The sequence below is a fragment of the Ischnura elegans genome, chromosome 12, assembly GCF_921293095.1.
Source record: "Ischnura elegans chromosome 12, ioIscEleg1.1, whole genome shotgun sequence".
In the NCBI taxonomy this organism is placed as follows: Eukaryota; Metazoa; Arthropoda; class Insecta; order Odonata; family Coenagrionidae; genus Ischnura; species Ischnura elegans.
Genome location: NC_060257.1, coordinates 17,634,238 through 17,655,628, shown reverse-complemented (window position 1 = coordinate 17,655,628; position 21,391 = coordinate 17,634,238). Strand labels below are relative to the sequence as shown.

The 21,391-nt window shown below is 37.3% G+C and overlaps 1 protein-coding gene across 1 annotated transcript; it reads left to right on the top strand.

Annotated features, from left to right (window-relative positions):
• The first annotated feature begins 1,914 nt into the window (after positions 1 to 1,914).
• On the top strand, positions 1,915 to 21,247 carry LOC124169245 (cyclic AMP-dependent transcription factor ATF-7). Its single transcript, XM_046547801.1, has 9 exons — positions 1,915 to 2,023; positions 2,110 to 2,203; positions 5,483 to 5,631; positions 6,117 to 6,409; positions 8,552 to 8,846; positions 9,838 to 10,136; positions 11,358 to 11,695; positions 14,588 to 14,790; positions 16,085 to 21,247. The coding sequence occupies exons 1-9, from the start codon at positions 1,973 to 1,975 to the stop codon at positions 16,352 to 16,354; spliced, it is 1,992 nt and encodes a 663-aa protein (XP_046403757.1). The 5' UTR covers positions 1,915 to 1,972; the 3' UTR covers positions 16,355 to 21,247.
• Positions 21,248 to 21,391: the final 144 nt, after the last annotated feature.

Below are 21,391 nucleotides of genomic sequence, written 5' to 3'. Positions count from 1 at the left end.
AAGGAGTGATGCAAATCACTTTCACAGTAGTTTCTGGCCAGTCTGATTTCAAGCGATGCTTTAATGAGGTGATCCCAAAAGCCATCATATCAACAGAGGAATGACATCCGAGGTCATCCATAGACCACCACAAAAAAAGAAGGAATTATTCATAAGATTGTTGATCAAGTAGGATCAAAAACACCTGGCATCTACCAATTTATGTGAAGATGAGGGAAGGTTTATGCTGGAGAGATGGATTGTAACTATGAATTACTGCAAATGGAATATATGTCACCTCTGCCAGGGACAACCACAAAAGTTGGCTATTGCAAAGTACTAGATTCAGTACAAGAATATAGAACACCAAGTTCCTCTGCCACTGCAATGGCTTTTGGGGCCGTCTCATATAAGAATGAGAGTGTATGCATTCCTCTGCGAATAATTCTCAGTACCACTATTGCCACGTGCAAAGTTAGGTAATCTTTACATAATCATCACATTCTAAAAATTTTTTTAGGTAGTGGAATTATAACTTCCCTCACAAAACCATCTGGCCAAAATATCTTCCTCAAATATCCTACCGATAAGTTCAAAACACCCTTTCATCCCAAACTTCCCCAAATTCTTTAAAACCTCATACCACAATATTCCATGCCTGATACTTAGCTTGCCCTCAAGTCCTGTACACTTGAACCACCTAAAGGTTAGTGGTATGTGAAGTATTCTCCAACACCATTCAGTTCCAACTAAAATTCTTGGTAGAAGATTATCCTTATCCACTGCACTTTCTGTCTCTATGATTAATCTCTCTGGCCTGTCACTGTCACACTGATCTTCCTCCCATTACAAACCTCTCCTTGCTCTATTCACATCCTGCAATTCTTAGCCTTAGTTTTTGGTATAGCTTGTCTTATTTGCTACTCTGAATTGCATTAACCTTGGAAAACAGTGCGATTATATGTCATTTCAGAAAATTTTAATTTCATCGCACTCCTTTTATACCAAGCCTCTCGTCTATATTTGTAATCTACTTTTGTACATATATTTCTAGATTCGCTGATTTACCTTCCTCTACATTCAAGTTTATTATAGGTCAGGGCAATAAGGAAAAATTCAAGAGAATTGAAATGGGTCAGGGAAACTCGTCCATGACATAAAGGAATAGGTCATGACAGGAAATAGAACTGCAAGTTTGTGCAATAAGCTGCCCTCGCATACGAGCCAACCTTGATCAAACACACTGCTCGATTGAGCAGTGCATTAGGTCAGCATGGCCGAATACAAGAGCAATAATTAAAACGATTAGACTCATTCAACCAGAATATTGCCTCTCTGATGATGAATTGGACAGCGTAATTGTTTCAACATAAATACCATTAAATGATGTCGTGCTTTAACGAAAAATGGATAAGGTGTAGAGCTGCTTAACTAGGCTTCGTGGGGTAATTTTAAATTCCTACACTTATCCAGGATAGGACAACAAAAAGGGCAATATAGCTGTAGAACTAGCCAACGTAAAAATGTGGCGTTTCAACGACCTCCATTGCCCCTGGCTTCGTGGAACAAGCGTGTGGTTTTGTCGGACAGATAAGAAAGCTGATAATTAATGTGAGTGAACTTACAGAGGGGTTCTTGTCACAAACGTGAAAGCTTTCTACATCCAAGCACATAAGAAGAATGTTACAGAAAACGACGGTGTTGTTCACCGTTGTGGCAGAAGTCTCATCGCTGCTTTCCTTTTAAAATTCTCTTCAATATTATTGATTCCCGTCAATTTTCACATTTCCCATCATTTCTGTGCAAGGATGTAATAACTTATTGGCGTTATTGTTTCCGTGTTTACGATTGCTCCTGCCTTCCTGCCAGTGTTGACGTCCATCCCGGTCGCGATTCTCATTTCGTATTTCATTTGTCATTTCGCGATTTCGCTCACGAACTCTTGAATTGAGTTGGAGAATAATTTTTTGCTGCGAGATTGAGAAAATACGAGATGGGGGAAAATAATAAACCTTTCGCATGCTCTGCGCACGGATGTGGCATGGTATGTTTCATATTTGACGCTAGGAAATGTATTCATATTAATTGATTCTATGGCACATCTATTTATTGTTTATTGTTTTATTCCAGACTTTCACAAATGAAGACCATTTGACAGTTCATAAGAAAAAGCATGACATGTCTCTTAATTTGGGAGGTGGACAAAAAACAAATGTATTTGTCGGTCAGTATATTTTTCATGCATACAGTAAAATATTATGAGATGATTGTCTTAATTTAATTGAATGGCGGATTCTTCGTTGATGTCTTTCACGTATATCTGTCAGATATGAGGATACTATTCTGTATAGGTACCAATTTGGTTCCCCAAAGAATTTATTATTTCGTCTATCATTATCTAATAGACAAAATATTGAGTGGCATGTTGTAGAAGTATTGTCTGGTATTACCTCTCAAGTTTTCTTTGTTGCATGGAAGTACCAATAGATGTTTGGTTGAACATACCAACCATGTGTTATAGATTTACTTCCAAGAGCTTGCTCCTAGCTAGTACCAAGCTACAAAATGGATTGTATCTTTTTGCCACTTACTGCTTAAGATTTTGCTTCTGATACATGCATATGTTTATATACATTGCTTTACATTTAAGTAGTTACAGGTAGGTGCCTAATTTGCCCAGCATGGAAGGTAATGATGTCCAGTGTATGCTTTGTTTAACCCTTGCGCTGTAATGACAAGTCTTGCTCGTCATGAACTAGCGATGCCAAACCTTGCAATGACGAGTGTATCTCGTCATCGGATTTACATAATTTAAGAACTATTTTGAGTAACAATATAATAATTTTGAAAGCTTAACAGTGTTAAAACATTCGTAGTATGCATAAATAATTCATATTTCATGAAACATGATGCATTGGAATTATTAAAATGATTTTAGACGAATAGCGATAGCTATGTTCTCCATGTTTAATAATCACATTTTATTTCACGGTTCTACGTTGATTACAAATTACAAAATGTAATTTTTTATTACGTACCATTTGAAAAAGAACCACGGAAAAAATAAATAGAGAATAGGAGCACGATATTCAGAGAATTAATCGACGTGGAAGGGGTTAAATGCCAGTGGTGGTCAGGATATTGCATGTTGACTGACCCTAATAAGTCTCTTCCATGATGAGAAGAGTAGAAGCACTCACTATGGAAGAGACATTTTGAAGCCTATCAATGTGTCCTGACCACCAGTGACATATAAACATGGTGAGAACCACAAACACCATCAACTTCGACCTAAATTCAATGGTGTCTGGCAAAACATGATGGAACTCCTTCATGCAGTATTACTGCAATATTATCTCTGGCGCAGCGTTTGTACATCTCTGTGCAGCCCCCAACAGTGGTCCGTATGGGAGGAGGAGGTGTTTGTGTCATGCGATTTTGTAACTTGAGTTGTCCGCGAGGGAAGAGGAGAACAAGGGACAGAACGACATCGTTGGTGGAAAACAACAACAGTTTACTCTTGCGGAAACTCCGTGGAAGGGGTAAGGATCCTGAAATAAGACTTAGAAGGAAAGAGGGAGATGGAACTAAGAGAGAGAGAGAGAGAGAGAGAGAGAGAGAGAGAAGGGAACACCATCACTACCATTGAAACAGACGCTAATGGTCGATTCATATTCCTTGAAATTCCACTGGAAGAATTGAATCCGCCGTGGTTTAGCGGTATCGCATGCAGTTACGGCTTTAGAGTTCCACGATCGAGTCCGGTATTAGACGAAGTACATTTTCAGACACAAATTTATTTGGAATAGCTGTTACGCCTTCGTCATAGGACAGCGGCGTAGGGATCAATGGTGGGATGGATCAGCGACTGATGGCGACCTGGTCTTGCTCTGAGACCATTCCGAAATCGGAAGGACTGAGGGATCTCGGGGTGGGGTTGAGGAAGTAGCATACAGAGTTTGTGTTGGTGAGTGGATGGGTTGGGGGTGTGGGGAGGGAGGGTAGGGGAGGGGGCAGGCGTCTGGGGCACTCTGGGTTTGTTGTGACGGCCCTGAGTGCCCCACTTAGTAGTAATAGTAATTCCTTCATAGTGCAGAAAAGAAAGGCATTGCAGGCTCCACAATTATTTATTGATGCAACTGGTTTTGTTACTAGGTATCATCATCAGGCACTTATTTTAGCTATCACTTCTATATACAGGATGGGAAAAAATTGTGTAGGGATGTGCGAGTGGTGCTTTTTGATCTTGAGTCGAGTATCGAGTCAAGTTGAAAAATACTCGTGAGTATTGAGTCGAGTCAAGTTTGGTCGTATTTGGATCTGGTAGTATGGCAATGTATGCACCAACTTATTATCCCATTATATCCAATATATTATCCCATTTTTCCAATCCTTGAGAATTTTCTATCCTGAATGCTTAGGCTGATTTAAATAGGAAAAGATAATAAGGAATGTTGATTCAGAATTGAGTCAGAATTAGGAGATGAATGGAAATTAATGGGTCTTAAACAGTTCCATAAGTACAATTGAAATGAACTAAACTCTAGTAATATGTTGTCAATTTAATTTATAAATGTATTCAAACTGCTAAAAAGAGCCCTGAATAAAAGCATTTGCACCTATTTAAATTAAGAATTCATTTCAGAGTATTAAAAAATTGCAGTATGCAACAAAATATATCATTGCAAAACCATTGACAATATAACAATTTTGCTATGGATCCCTGCAGCGAGGAGGATTATAAAATAGTGGGAGGGTTGGGATTGATTGACAAGGAGTGGCCTAAGGTCTCGCTAAGCTGGGTCTCAGACCGGGCCTGAATACATCTGCCAAAGGTTACCTCAGTGGTCACATCCCTTCCCTTGCGTCGGCTAGAGCTGGCGTCTGGTTGTTTGTGTTGAAAAATCTATGCGAACTATACCCGACTTCAGGTCTTCTGGGTATGGAAATGCCCGTCAGATCCATTCGACATTCGGCGCGAAAGGGTCAAATAAAGAAACTGTGAACCAAGCATTCACTTAGCCACCAGTTTTTCCTGTCGCTGAATGCTCTGGACAGCTCATGACCTCGATTGCTTTGCCTGCCGGAGATTGTGATGTAACTCTTTTGTCCACTCTGTTTCTGGCATCGGTTCTTTGTTCAAGCATTTCATTTTCATACAATGATTTTTGCGTTGGCATTAGGAGACCTGTATAAAATTATGAATAATTTATCTCACGAGTGATTGGTTCCCTAATAACACAATTACTTAAAGTATGCCATGTAAATTATGGTCAACAAAAGTTATCAGTCTGGTGTATGCAGGGATTATTTAGGCGCCGATACTTTTGGCTGTGGATCTGATTCTGATTCTAAGCTCAAGTATCAGTGGAACAGGGAACTGAAGAACAATCTTTAAGGAATAATGAACCCTATGCAGTGTAATGCTTTTTTTCACCATGGAAGGGTTTCACCGGGTAAAGCTTGAAGTTTTTAGTGGTATGATTGCCTTTCCACTTTTCAGCTGATCAAACTCCTACACCCACAAGGTTTATCAGGAATTGTGAGGAAGTGGGGCTATTTCAAGATCTACAGAATGTTAATCCATTTGAGGAGCAGTTTCGCAAGGCTGCTGAAGCCGTTTCATCGGGTGCCGCTATGGCAATCCGTGAGGTATGTGTGAGATGATGGAATTAATGATAATGATTTTCTTGTGATTGCCACCACTTTGTGAATGCAGTCGCAACCACGAAAGGTTTGCCAAATCAGTGTTATGTTTTGTAACTAAATGGAGATGACTATCAATGAGGTAATTTACTTTATTCTTTGAGTTTGTTTTTTAAAAATTTTTCTGCTCTTTCTTTCCTAAAATTTATTCTTAGAATTTTGTCGATGGATGAAAAAGATAAGTGGGGATAAAAATAAATGTCTTCCTAATTCAGCCATTCTCTCCCAATTTTTTAATAAAAATACCAAAGTTTCTGCCCACTTTCTTTGAGCTTGTGACGTCATATGAGTTTGGCTCATTGACCCTTACAAAGTGAATTACTTGTTGAAAGAAGGAATTGCTTGCCATTGTGATAAAACAAACACAGGTCAGGTTTACTTAGAGAATAGAATTGACCACTAATATGATATTAATTTTATTTTTTGATCAGTTGGAGCCCCTTGCTGGAATGCAACCTGATGATATGTTGCACACCCCTCATGTCTTCCCCTTGATTGAGAACGTCCCTTGTAGAAGCAGTGCTCCTGGCAACGGACAGTCAAAGGATGGAACTAAAGAGAATGGGGAGCGTTTGCCAAGCACATCACAAGATGATAAATCAACCTCGGACAAAGTTCTTTCGGTTGATCTAGATGATACGGATGATGTGATTGTTCTAGATCATCTGAAGAAACCTCCAGAAGTTGATGGCAAATTGCTGGGAAATCTGCAAACCAAAGAAATGTAAGTTTTCTTCGCATCAAGTGGTGTCAAAATTTGGATGGTATAGTAGCATATATGTAGGTGTTGTAAAAATTTTGATTAGCCATTAACTTTGGCATTGAAGTGCATAGGTATTTTACTGGAAAGAAATTCATGGTTCGTAGTTAATAAAGTATATACTTCTACATTAGATTGAAACTGTATCGCATGAAGAATAATTATGCATTTCAAAAAAATTCAAATTGCTTATTGTTGTTTTGTGTCATTGTCTTAAACACGTCAGGAGTAGAGGTGGGCACTGCTGACACCGAAAACTAGTCCACCCTGTGGTACCATTGCTTAGTCTGCGCATAACTCACGAAAAGACTAAATGAATTTTAAATGGATGGGAGCTGGGATGTCTTGCTGGAATGTTGATGGGAGACAGTGATGGGAATGCAAATGAACATAGCTGGCTTAGTGGATGGTCAATGCAATATTATTTGGAAAAATGGTTGAAATATGGGCCTTATTCATTAATTTGATTCTGGAAAAAATATGAATTCTGACATCTTACATAACCTGGTAGCCATTCCAAAAAGTAGACAAAAGTTAACTGCAAACATCCCCATGCTAAAAATATATGCTGTGAAATTTTTTGCATATATTGCTGCGCAAAGTACATAATATTACTTTTTGAAGTGGTCGGTTGTTTGAGAAGCCCTCAGCTCTACTACAGAAATATTTTCAAACTACCTTAGGCCAAGGGTATACCCAGGATCAAAACTAGGGGGGGGGGGGGGGGGCAGCCATGGTTGTTCAAGTTATAGGTAAGTGTATTGCATGGAAAAGGTGAATGAAACCAACATTTTGAGGAAACTGTAACAGCTCTTTATTATTGTTTAAAATTATTTGCTTGAAAAAATTTTTCATTAAAGACATTTGCGATTTTTGCTCCTAGAGAGGGGAACAGCTGCCCCCTCCTGCCCCTGGCTGGGTACGCCCATGTCTTAAGCAATTCATTTATTAAGGCCCACTAGGTGGTATTCTATTGATAAAATGTGAAGAAAGAATACTTACCAAAAGCCTGTAATTTTATTAGGTAATATACATATGTCTCAGGTTTGCTTGAGGACGATGCGAATGTACATTATCCTCAAGGAAATGGTAAGACAAGTGGAAGCCTTATTTATGTTATCTTGTGAGAGGAGGAAAGTACATTGAGCGAACTCGATAGATGGGACTAAAGGAGGACTTTGATGATGGGGAAAAGCAGGGGCACAGCTAGGAATTAAGGCTGGGGGGTTTAGGTGCAACTACTACCAGGGTGTGTGGGGGTATGGAATACCCACCAGGATAAGTGGTAGGTGCGAGATTAATAAATTGTGGAAATTATAGATAAATGGTTCAAAATGTTAAGTTTTACGGCTTTCTGAGGGATAATCTATTAATCCTTACACTTTTCTATTAGTAATATCAATCCAATTAAGTAAAATAGATTAAACGTAAAAATTTCTCTGAGCTCTGGGGGGGTTTTATCCCCCAAAATCCCCCCCTCGTTACGCCTATGGAGAAAAGGAATGGAGCATATCGATGGCTAAGTTCTAACAACATGTATCTCAAAATTTGGCTGATCTGAGACAATACTGCTAATACTGTTAATAAAAAATAAAATTTAAGCAAAAAAGAACTCTGTTTGCAAATGTATGCTTCTTTTTCAGTTAAATACATTTTTAGTTTTTAATTTCAGTTAAAATTATGTACAATTAAAAAAATAAATCTTTTTTTGCTCTCCTGAAAAGTTGCTATTTTTGAGATATGTGTTGTTAGAACTTAGTCATCGATATGTTGAGTGGCAAGAAATTTCGTCATCATTTTAAGTAAACATGTAATCGTAAGGTTGGTTTGATGCAACTTTCCTATGCACTAGCCGTTTCATAGTGATGTATCTCTTCTCTTTTACATCCTCAATAACCTGTTATATGTTACTCAATTGGGTCCACCCCTTGCCTTTCTTCCCTTCCACCTATCCTTCTACGATTGTTTTATTCTGGTCATCATGGCTCATTATGTGGTAAACTAAGATGTCCTCTATTCTCCTTGGAGTTTTTAGAAAACTTCTCTTTTCTCCCTCTCTTCTTAGCTCTAGATTTATTATATGCTCTTCATTTGTATTTTTCACAGATCTGTGGAGTCAAAAGATAGTTCATCAAATGACTTGAAAAAGGAAGCTGTTGTGAATGTTCTTTTACGCATGCCAGATGGACGTTTGGTCCAGTTATCTGGACTCTCTGTGGATTCTCCGCCTCCCCCTGATACTGCTGTTGGACCAATACCAGTTTCTGCACAGTGGCCATCAACTGTGAGCAGCAGCAGTGATATTCCTCCAACTCCTGTAAATCATTTGCCGGTTCCAACTCCAAAACCATCCAGTGAACCTCAGAATGGCAAACCTCAGGGATTATCCTTGGCAAAATTGGTGAGTTATCCCTTTGTGAAGTACAGATGGGAATGTGAACACTTTACAGTGTGGGACAAAAAAAAAATATGATCCACGTAGGCCTGGACTGGGGAAACCACTCTACGAAGCTCTTTTAAGGGCCAGGGTTTTACAATGCTGCACACTCAACCCCATGTCTTTCAGGACCTATTCATTGCAGTCCTACCCCAAACAACTCATTCACAAGGGAAGGACTTGGTGAAGGGTAAAAAAATGACCCAGTCGTAGCGCAAATGCTGGAACATTTTCTCAATGAAAAGGACTTGGTGAATAAGGCTTGTGCCACATTTCGGAAACTCAACCAGTTTTTAATGAAGAAATGGTCTCAGATAACTTGCTACTATGTTCTCAGTACACATGCTTGATTTTTAAACTCTAGTAACAGCTCAAATCATCTAATTTGGATTGTGCTTTGTAGTAAATTAGGCCTCTTCTTTAAATAACCCCCATTGATTGGGATATACATATTAGGCTAAATTCATTCTGGCTGAAATTCAAATGTCTTCATATTCTCATACAAGTCAGAAACAGAAAACCTGGATCTTGCCTGCTCTGAGTATACATAATTTTGTTCTGCTCACCAGCTTGCAAGCTGAGATGTACTTCAAATGAATCAATTGATATTGCTGGAGTAATTGTTGTTTGAAAAAGCTTACTTGAATACTGTAATAAAAATGTGTTTTTTTTACAAATAAGGCTTAGGATTACATAAGTAATGGCATATTGTGCACGTGGATAAAAAGTCAGCAAAATTTGAAATTTCGAAAAGCATGAGCAAAATTGGGAACCTCAAATAATATGCTGAATCCATCAAATCAAGCCCATGGCAAAGCATGGATCTACTTGTTATACACTCATACATCCCTTTGTTATTGAGGCTGGGACTGTTGAACCTGTCATTTTTTATTTATTTGATAGCCATTTATTTTTTAGGGATAATTCTTTTCTTATGCTTTTCTTTTGGAATTAGAAATTGAAGGAGGTTCTTCTTCAGAGCTCTTCCAACTCCAAAGCAGCAACTAAAAAAGTTGATCATACCACAGTGTGGTCTGAGCAAAGGGTGCCGTTGAATCCCATGCAGAAGATTGCTCCCATAGCCATGGCCTTGCCGAACGCAGAGCAGCTGAAAGTGAAGGCGACAAAGGCTCCCTCCTGTAATAGTCGAGAGAAATCAGAACTTCCAACGAGCAACCAAGGGAAGAAACGAGCAAAATCTCCTGTAGCTCTGGATGGGACAGAAAAGAGACTCCGGTTTTTGGAACGAAATAGGTAATTATTTACATGTTACTCCATATTGCGATTTAATGCTGAGAGGAAACAGAAGAAATAAATATTCATATTTGAAGTAAATTTTCTTAGAAAAAAGATAATGTATTCAAAAAGTTAATGGTTCGATAAAGAGGTGGCATATGAAAGACATTAGATTTTCCTGCATCATCCTTGACGAATCTTAGATTCTTCAGGCATCTTCCACAAATATTTCTGATATTTGTTCCCGACAATTGATTTTAAGCTATTGTAACTCCCAGATATTTCACTTCATGTGACCCCATTACATTAATACCATCCACAATTTATACATTTACTGTTATGGAAATGATTGCTGACTGTTAATGTTGATGACCAAGTCTTTTAAATTCATAATTCATTGTTACTTATAATCTTGAGTATAATCATATTGCATTAATTATCTTCATGTTTGCTGAATGGTGTAAGCCTGTTAAACCAGAAAATTTACATATTATTTTACCTTTTGGCTGGGAACTATATACAGCAGACTCCCAATTATCTGGTGCCCGACAGTCTGGTTTCTGACATTGCACAGTGGTTTTCAAGCATTCGTGCTAACCACTTTTCTGAATCCGTGATCTTGCTGCCAAGGATGTGTGGTTTTCGGAAACTATTGTATCTAGGAGTAGGAATACAAGTATAATCGTGTTATCGCTGCTTAAAAGATCATGGTTGAGAAAAGAAAGCTCTTAATGATTCCCAAAAGCAATCTAAAATAACATACAATGTGCGTAAATAATAGTAGATTGTTTTATTTTTTTTACCGACTTACTGATTAGTTTCCGACATTGCACAGTGGTTTTCAAGCATTCGTGCTAACCACTTTTCTGAATCCGTGATCTCGCAGCCAAGGATGTGTGGTTTTCGGAAACTATTATATTTAGAAGTAGGAATACGAGTTCAATTACGTTATCGCTGCATATAAGATCGTGGTTGAGAAAAGAAAGCTTATAATGATTCCTGAAAGCAATCTAAAATAACAAACAATTTGCGTAAATAATAATAGATTGTTTGATTTACTTAAATTATGAAATTTATGAGAAATTAAAGTGATAGTTTGGATTGTTCTTGCTTTCCCATTATTTGTGCTCCTCTTCCCACCATTAGCCCGGAGAATCGGGAGTTTGCTATAGTTTGCTTAAGATTTTAGTAGTATTCTTTATAAACATCCATTTTCTGACTGCATCTAACTAAATGCAGGGCTGCAGCATCCCGATGCCGAGAAAGGCGGAAAAACTGGATAAAATCATTGCAGCGTAAATCGGTGAGCCTCGAGACAAGCAATGTGTCGCTGCAGGCTGAAGTTGCCTCTCTGCGAGCTGAAGTGGCTCAGCTGCGAAGTATGCTGCTTGCCCATAAGGATTGTCCAGTCACACTCATGATGCAGAATCAGCAGCAACAAAAACAACTGCTTGAGCCTGGGCAAAAACCAGCGGAGCCATCAACGCTGGCAGGAACATTAAAGCCCATTCAGAAGAAAGCTGGAAATATCATTTGCCGTAACACTCCAAAATTATCCATTCCTAGGAAACCAGCAGGTGAAACCTTCTTTACAATTGACAATTTCCTATTATTGAACAAAAGAAAATACCCATGTACAGTGGAACCTCGTTAAAGCGAGTACGGGCTATAGCGACACTCCCGCTATAACGAGAGATAGCCGATGCACCGTCAATTGACCCTATAATAAGCGTGTTAAAAAATTCGTTTTTACGAGACCCTTTGGGTGTTGGCTCTCATCATAGCGAGGGTTTCACCGCCGGAAGACTTTCATCAAGACTCCTTAACCTCTGTAAATGCTAGCGATCTGTTAGAAATGAAGTTAATGGAGTGCTCAGTCTCAAATTTATTTGGTAAACTGTCGTTCAATAAATAAGTAGTTAATTTTGGTGAAAATATTGTGGCATTAGCATTCGCGAATGCTTAATCTTCTTTTGTTCCTCGGGTGGCAGAAAGCAGTCGGCAGCATACCCGCATGTCCGTGAGTTGCGTGAATAGAAAGCATTTGATGGCAGTCACCATGGCCAAAAAACACCAAACACGTCTAAGCGAGAAAATAAAAATAAAGGAGTAATATGAGAGTGTCGAAATTAATTTATCTTCCTATTCGCTCTGCAAAATTAAAAAAACAAAAGCGCCCAAGGAATGCAGACGATGAAGAGTTATAAGGAGCTTTGTTCGGGTGGTTTTGCCCATTCAAATCTGCGGGAACTTCTGAGAAAGGGGCTACGCCCAAGCCTGAAGCGGAGTATTTTAGGGATAGATTGCGAATCGAGAATTTTAAGAGTGCGGAAGGTTGATTATACTAATGCGAAGCACCAAAGCGTTATCTCCCCTCACAATTGCTGGTGATGCCTGCGGTGTAAACCTGAAGTCGTGGAAGAAAGGACTCTGATCATAAGTATCTTTAGAAGTATTCCCCGCGTCATATAACATAGACGAAACGGAACTTTTTTTTACATACAACTCCCCGACAAAACCCTTGCAGTATGAGGTATTTCTTGCAATGATGCCTCTAAAGGCCGTTTTACACGGTAGACGGAATTGCGCAGTCTGACGTACGTGTGAAGGCGCAACCAAAATTGCGTTGTGTAAAGCGGTGAATTTCCATGAACACATGCGAGAATGCGTGGATGCGAGACGGCAAAATAGCCCCTGTTCTAATTTCATTCATGCATTCGCGCAATTCCACGCCATTTTAGAAATTAATGCAGCTCTAACCTGCGCAATTCCGTGTACCGTGTAAAACGGCCTTAAAGGTAGGTAGTGCGCCTTAGCGATGATGTACGATGTACGAAGCAATGATACTCAGCGTGAATTGTCCGGATGGACGTATTTATTCTCCGTTGCGGATTTACAAGGGTGAACTATTCGCGTCACTGGTCGGAGTCGTACTGGCGCTCTCTTTTGTCACGTGGGTAGCCGAGAATCCCCTGGTGGCCGCTGGAAGAACTCACAGAACAACTAACTCTCGTTTGCAGTGCCGTGGTAAACTCGGTGTATCATTTCAAATAAGTCGCGTGCGTAACACTCAAAAAGAAACTTTTTTTCAACAACGGCAATTTTAATCACGTCATTTTTCAAGCTTAGCAAACTTTTTACCGTAGAAGATGAAGATATTACATTATCTGATAGAAAAAGTCTTCCAAGGCGGGAACGTTATACAACCTTCCACCGTTTTCGCCTGTAGAAACAAATGTAATGCGTTATTTCACTTCACTGCCGCTTAACGTGCAGAAACAATGAACATACACCAATGGAAACCTTTGAGGCATTAAATAACCGCGATACTGTTTTGTCGGTTAATTTTTGAATTTTCAGTGGAATATACCAAAATAATAGAATGATCACGTAAATGAACTAATTAAGTGCATAGAAAAATGACTTCGTCGAATGTGCATTGGCGTAATGATTGACGAAACAATGCTTTCCATGATTTTTATTCAGTGTGGCGCTTATAAATTGTTTGAATAGTTAGTCGTTGTTTGAGTAAGGAAATTTAGTGATGCAAAAAAACATCGCCTTTCGTCTGGATTTATACTTACGTTTATCGAATAGATGTTTATCTGTCGCCGCACCACTCCTGTTCCTGTATATCTGTTCGCAACTGGTATATTGACTATTATTTGCTCCACCTCCGGTAAAGCGACAATTCGCTATAGCGAGTGTTTATTAGTGCACCGTGGGGTGTCGTTATATCGAGGTTGCACTGTACTTTGTTCATACCTGGAACTAATTTTTTATTTGGGGAGTACATTAGGGGATACTGTAGCTCACATATTAAAGGGGGAATAGCATTGGCTTCAGAGGGGTTGGTACGATACAGTTTTTGCTAATAAATTCTTGGTAAACGTATGTGATAAATTCTTCTGTATTCTCTAATATACCTGTCTTTCACTAAAATTCAATCAAGAGGCAACTCTGATATAAGATATTTGTTATCATTGGTATGTTGGTCATTACATATTCCATTGATGATGCTGTACAATGCAAACGTGTGATTTTAATTAATCGTATTGCAGTGAAAATTGTCCTTGAATTGAAATATGGAAATAATCTTGGCCACTTTATGCAATCCTAATGTTTGCTTTGTCTTCCTGTTTCTGAGGGAGTAATGCATGTACAAACTAGTAAAAATCTGCATAAATAATATGGAAAAGAAAAGAAAATGGAAGGGATCATAGTATAGAAATGAACCTAATTGTATATATTGGTTTCGAAAGCATTAGTGGATGGATTCTTAACTTGTGTTGGCAAGTGTTGGGTCTCATTTTTTTAATTTATTGACTTTTTGTAGTGGAAACATAAATGCAACTTAAAATTCTTCAAGAATTTTGCCATAAAAATTTACAGCTCTTTTAAAATTTGCCTTCATGGCCATCATTGATTAATTAGGAATTGAATTTCATCTGTTAAATATTTATTTCCAGACCTCAAAAGGAATGCATTGAGTGGAGGAGCCATTGCTGGCTCAGTATTGGTCGTGTCATCTCCGCAGACAGTGGGATCGCAGCAGAGACAGACAATTGAAAGGCAGCTGCCTCTTCCTTCGATTGCTCAAACTGCCATGGGAACAGTGTTACTCCCATCCACTCCAGAAAGTGCCAGCATAGGAACTCTTCGTGAGTTGCAGGTAAAGTTTGGACCTGAATTCTTCACACTTATTAGCATTATTAATGGTGGACTTGTCTGAAGATTAAGAGAGGAAATTACTAAATTATAGTCTGTTTACCTTGAAAACGTTCATGCTAGAAATTGTGACAGGTTTTCTGCTTCATTATTGAAATTGTCCCTTGTAAATTAACTTTTGTAGTAAAACGGTGATACAGGCTTTGGCTTTAATCTTTATTATGTGGAGTGAGACAAAAATTGTGTATTAATTTTATTATTATTGTTGGTTAAGAGAGGCACCATTTTTTTGCTGATTGCATTGTTTTAAATTAATACTTCTTGATATTCCTCAATGAGTTATTTGCCACAAATATAACCCTGGTTGGGTCAGACAGTATAAAAGACATAATATAACAGAGTCTCACAGAAATTTAATTTTTTGGTGGCATAACCATCTTCCTTAGAACAAGAGTGAAATACAATATTTCTTAATTGTCTATCTTTGAATTAAAAGTTTTATAAGAGTTGTTAATAAATTAATATAACAGTTGTTTTAAATTCATATGTATTTATTTAATTTTTAGTTAGGATAAGTGTTATTTACTTTTATTTAGCTGACATATCACTTTCCCCAGACCAAGCATTATGTTCACAGAATAGCATTTTATGTATAATCCTACTTTTTTTGAGAGTTATGTATATTTTAAGATTGTTTGTGATAGGCCAGTGAGGAGATGGGTTCTAATATGTTAAGTTACCATGATCCTGCTAAATAAGAATGGCATTCCTGTTCATTTATTTTTTAAGCATTAACTGTAACCGTACATAAAAAATTTTTAATAATGTGGAAGTTGCAGGACACAATACGTGACTTCTAATTCCACAACATATTATGTACCTCTGTCCTCTTGCCAAAATGGCAATCTCCATTCCGGTTGATGATTCCATTACTTTGTTTTGCCAGTTATCTTTTCACAACTTAAAAATTTACTTTTATAATTTTCTAGGGTTTTAGCTAGGATAATACATAATCTTAATGGGTCATTACTTCCAAATTTGACTGTGTATATCCTTACGGTCACCGATTTTGACCAAATATGGCAAATCATCTTTACTTGATTAGAAAACGAAAACCCCAAAGACGTTTTTAAATGCTGAATCTCATTAGGTTGTTAGAAATATTTCAGGTGGTACTTAATGCAGGGAGTATCTTTGCAGCCTAGATGCATGTTTGATTGATCAAAAGTTTTAATTATTAGGGCTGAAGAAATGTTTTTTTTCCATTAATGGGTGTTTTTCCATTTTCCTTTCATCAGCCTAGCAGGATACCACTTCCAGATCCTAATAGCTCTGACAAAACTGTCGCCTTGGTAGTGACCAATCCTAGTGTGCTACATGCAGTGAAGATTTCCACTCTCAGCCCTGTTCCATTGAAGCTTGTCTGCAATACGCAGCAGCTTACTGACACACTGTCTGTGCCAGGCTCAAAAGAGGAGTGTAGTTCAGTTCCAACTGCCTTAGCAGTGCAGGAGGATAGTGGAAAGCTGTCGTATAAAATAGATGACAAAGCCTCAGATTCTGCATGATGGGAAGGACTTGGGATGCTAAGGTTTGATTTAAGTTGCGAATACATATTGCCTTTGAGAAGAATTCTTAACTCTTCTTTGAAGCAGTCTTTTGCGAAGCAAAAGCTTGTTACTGATGCTGTGATTAAAAATATTCTATCTGTGATTACTTGCATATGGCAATGAATGTCTTAGCTTTGTTAGAAGTATGCCATCTGGCCATCTCTGCTGGGCTGGATTTATACTGCCTGGTTAGCTTTAAATGTGAGATGATTTAGCCTTTACCATGAGGATGGCTTAAATAATTTATTGCCTTGGTAATTTTATCATACAAATGGGTTGTTTCCTATTGGCCTCTAAGCAGCGGTGAAATCTAATTGATCTTCACTGTGGTGTGTGTAAGAGAGAGGAATGCCTGGGTGCGCCTAACAGTATTAGACAAATATTTCCGAAGTAAGTCCAGCTAGCTCAGTTTATGTGTTGGAACTGTCCCATAGTTTGCTTCGATAGAAAAAGGCAAATTTCCACTTATTTAAAAACTCTTTATTCCTGGCAACTAGTTTTGGTGTACTGTATATAGGCATGACAATGATAGCATATCAAAACCTGTCATACCTAAAAATTAAAAAATTGAAATATGTACTTGATTGATATTCTGTCGATAGGCATAATATTGCACAGTCTATCAGAACTAGTCTCTGGTAATAAGAAATTAATGAAGATAAAAATTACCATCTGTTTTACCGGTAGATATTTTTCCAAAGTGACAGGGGTGTTGTGGTTGTCTCACTAATTAATGTACTGTGGGCTTTGGTGCCGAGCAGCAATGAACAGTGTGATTCATGCCACCTTATTGCACCAGCATGTTGCAGAGCTAGTGGAATGGTTGGAGAAAGGTTGCTTGGGTGGGTAGGTGCCTGCTAATCGGAGTGCGAATAACCGCAGTCTCAGCCTGCAAGGTATCGTAATCATATTCTGAGATTACTAGATTTTGTGACTACTTTCAGGCCTCCTTTGTTCACCTGCTGATTATAATGAGGAGAATATGATAACCTCAGTTTTTATTCTAAAAAATTTCATAACTTGATCTTATAAAATTGAATTGGCTAGAAGAAGCAGTGAAAAGATGCTAGCTAGCGTTTGATTGAAAGCTTTTGAAATATGGTTATTGTGGCTTCCAGGTGACTTCTTGCTATCGTATTTTTTTTGTCAAGCATTCACATTTATGTATTGCCAAAAGAAAATTCATCTGGACTAGAACTAGCTCTATTCAAGGAAATAACCATAGACTAGCGAGCAGCATTCCTTAACTGTGTTACCCACCGGTAACGGCCCATTGATTTTCGGGAGAGTGTAGCTACCATTTTTTATGCCCAGAATCCTGTTTTATGATGCTGTGGTTAAAAATATACAGTGCATCTGTGATTTTGTACTCATTCAATCAACTGTGGTAGATAAGGTGGAAGTATTCCGGGTAAATACCAGAAAAAGGATTCTGAGTAGTTTAGTGGTTTATGTGCTGGCCTGGAAAGCTAATGGTATATGGATTGACAATCAATTATGGTGAATTATATCAGGTGGCAATTCATGTGAAATTATTGGCCGTAGCAAGATACTGCTGCATAAGTTAAATAATCCTTGTTATGTCATCTGATTCACTCATACAGTACAAGCAAGTTAACGTGAAAATAAATTCATCATCCAGTTCATCAGCTTGGTAGCATCATTTGTGATATAGTCTTTAGTGTGAAAGTGAAGGAATTAAAAATGTAGAGCTTCCATTGTCATTTGATCAGTTAACAGTTTGTTGGGTTATCTATGAATTACTTTTCCACATATTTTTGGATGAAGAGACTTTGATGAATATGGGCATTTAAATTTCAAATGCCCATTTTAAATCAAATATGCATTGACTTAATAAGGTGTCCTCCAAAGCCATTATAGTATGCTCTAACTAACCCTGAGTGTATTGATTGATGTTATTCTTTATAATTTCCCCTAGTTAGGCCATGCGGATTGCCAACATTTACTTGCCTGCTGAATAAACTGAATTTTTTTGGCCAGGGAATGAGCTTCATGACATGAGTTAATGCTAGGTCTATCATGTGTTCCTTCCTCTTCTTGCTTTCTTGAATTTACAGTGACCATAGTATTATACTGTCTTTTCGTGGCAGCCTACTGTTAGTTGTATCAAATGAAGTTATTATTTTCCTTTATTCTTGCATTTTTCACTTTCACTGCCATCAAATATTGAAGAAGTATCTGCCAAGATAGCCTTCATTATTTTGTCTAATGATTTGATTTTGAATGTTTTCTAATCAAAGTTAGCCCATGTATTTGTATTGCCAAAGGTAAATTTGTAAATACACGAGATTACTCAATTTTTAGCGTTTTTCAAGTACATATCTGCAGAATTTTGTGCATAGTTATATCGAAATCAGAAGTAAAACGTATGTTCATTTTTATTTAAATTTGGAAGTTACCCAAAGTTGACATGCTCTACTTATATAAAATTGCTGGCCTGCAGTGTATCAGTTTTTGACTTGTCCTGAGAGGCTCAAAGCTAAAGAGTGATTCATTTTATCTCTGTCAGCATTAACTCCCATATGCATCACACCACAAGCATGCTTGGGTATTTCACTGTAAGTTGCCTGGACTTACTAATGGTAGAAGCAACTGCAGACTAATTTTATTCATATGAAGGTGGTATTTTTATTGGTTGAGAGATTATTTTGGAGATTATTAATTAGGAGAATACAGATATTTAACGATTTCATGCACCATGTTTAATGTTTAATCTTTTGGTTTTACTTGGTTGTATGTATATATTTACATAGACTATTCCTTGAAACAGAATAATCATGTACAGCATCATGTGATGTTAATGTTTTGAAATAGCTTTATGTTTTAAATGTGGCTGGGTGATTTCTTCACTAGGTCATGCATTTCTCAGGTACACTATGGTAAAATAGAGGTGAATATTTATTGCTTAGTGAAATGCTTCTCATTTAAAATTGAAGCCATTTATTGAATGGCATGTATATTGTGTAATTTCAAATCCTATTTACTTTTTATAATTTTTATTTTATCAGTGTTTATGTAAGTATCTTTTAAGGTTTGAGTCTTCGGTTCTTGAGTCACAATTAAAAAAAATCTCACTTACCTTAATTATTCTCTATGGAACGGATGTTTAATAATTTTTTTGTTTGTTGTGAAAATGTCTGGTGTTCCAGGAGTGTTCACCTGGCTTATGTCACAGTTTGTTGTTGATATGTTGGGGGATATTTTCAAAGGTGTACATATTTATAAAGCTTGACACAACTGGTATGCTAGAGAATTAAAAATGAAAAGTTGTATTATGGAAGGGTTAAGTTATCTTTTTTGTGGATGTAATGGAATAGGGGCAGTGCACCTTTAAACCAGTGTTGAGGTGGGCACGGCTATGTTTAATAATGATGACACTGGTGCAGATATGCGTTGAATTTATATTTGTGAATTTTATTTCAGCATTAAATGTAACAATACATTTTTAAAATCATTAATATTGTGGGAGGCACAAGAATTAAAGTCAAATGCCATTGCTTTTCATGTGCCTTGGTCCTCGTGCCAACAGGGCTGTTCACAATTTTAATTTCTAAGTGTATATCAATCGATTATGTCCGAGTAGGGCTTTTATTGGTTTTGAAAACCTTCTCTAATAGATCAGGGAAACACTTCAAATTGTAGTTAATATTAGGATATGCTAACACATCACATCCTCCATGCCAGTGGATGAGTAGTGTTTTGGAAAGTGCTAGTGTGCAAGTGATAAGTGGGAAAATTTAATTTCCTGATCCTGGTTATGATACATGTTTTGCACAATTTATTTGAAATCAGTTGAATTTGTCTGTCCACTTTTTTCAATTTATGCACTTGAAAGTGTTTTGATGTAGGCTTTCCTTGTTTAAAAAAATGTAACCAGCTCGTAAATGAGTTGTTCACCAATATTTTTTACCGCCAAATCTGTTCAATTTCACCACATTAATATTCCCCTTTTTTGATTTATTGCTCAGTTGGGTACTTTTCGAATCGTTGGGGACAAAAATTGAGGTCCAGACGTCAATTGAGAGCATTTATGAGGGTTTGCCAAAATTTGAGCTATTCACGACTCTAGGAGTGAGATCAAACATTTTCGAAGGCGTAATTGGTGATCTGGGCACTTTGATCTTTAGATACTTGGAGGATACTGTGAGAAAATGTGATCAACACACGTGCACTTATGCAGGGAACCCAAAAAATAGTCAACCTTACAATGCTTGTATGTACCAGGATTTTTTGTTAGTCTTTACTAATTTTCCTATCCTCTACTGAAATTATGAGATAAATTTCAGTTTTTGGTTGGACTAATTACCTCATGTGCACCTAATACCTGTGAGCCAATGACAAATTTACTGGTAATGTACCCTATCAATAAAATTTAGGAGTAATGGATTTTCATAGCTTCATATTGCATATATTTTTACACTGTTTAACATTCATAGATTATTGTATTTGTACAATATTCACCAATTTTTATTGATTAGAACAGCCCTATTGGACTAGTTCTTCGTGCCCATTGTGAAAGCTTCATGCTTCAAGGCTTTATGCAAGCATTGGCATGCGTTATCCTTCATTTATGGTTTCCTGTTTAACATTTCATCCACTTGTATAGAAATGTATCCAAGACATGTATGACCTCAGTAATATAAGTATCATGTTAAATTAAGGTAATTGGGATTTTATTAAATTATAAAAAAATATGTTTGAGCTTTTCACTTATCTTGGATTCACCTTTTAATTGTTATATATGAGCATAATGTGTGAAATACACTGTTTTATTTACTTCAGGTGTCTTTTGTTGACTATTATGTAAATAATTAAAATCATTTATAGTTATGTCTTGTAATGGAAGTTATTTATCCTCAAAACATACTTTGAAATCCCTTAAAAGTAGAAAGAAGCATAAGAAGAGAATAAATGATCTAGATGAGTTATGGTTTAAAGAAGTGATTTAAGTAATGTGTGGCATATTCCTCAGTG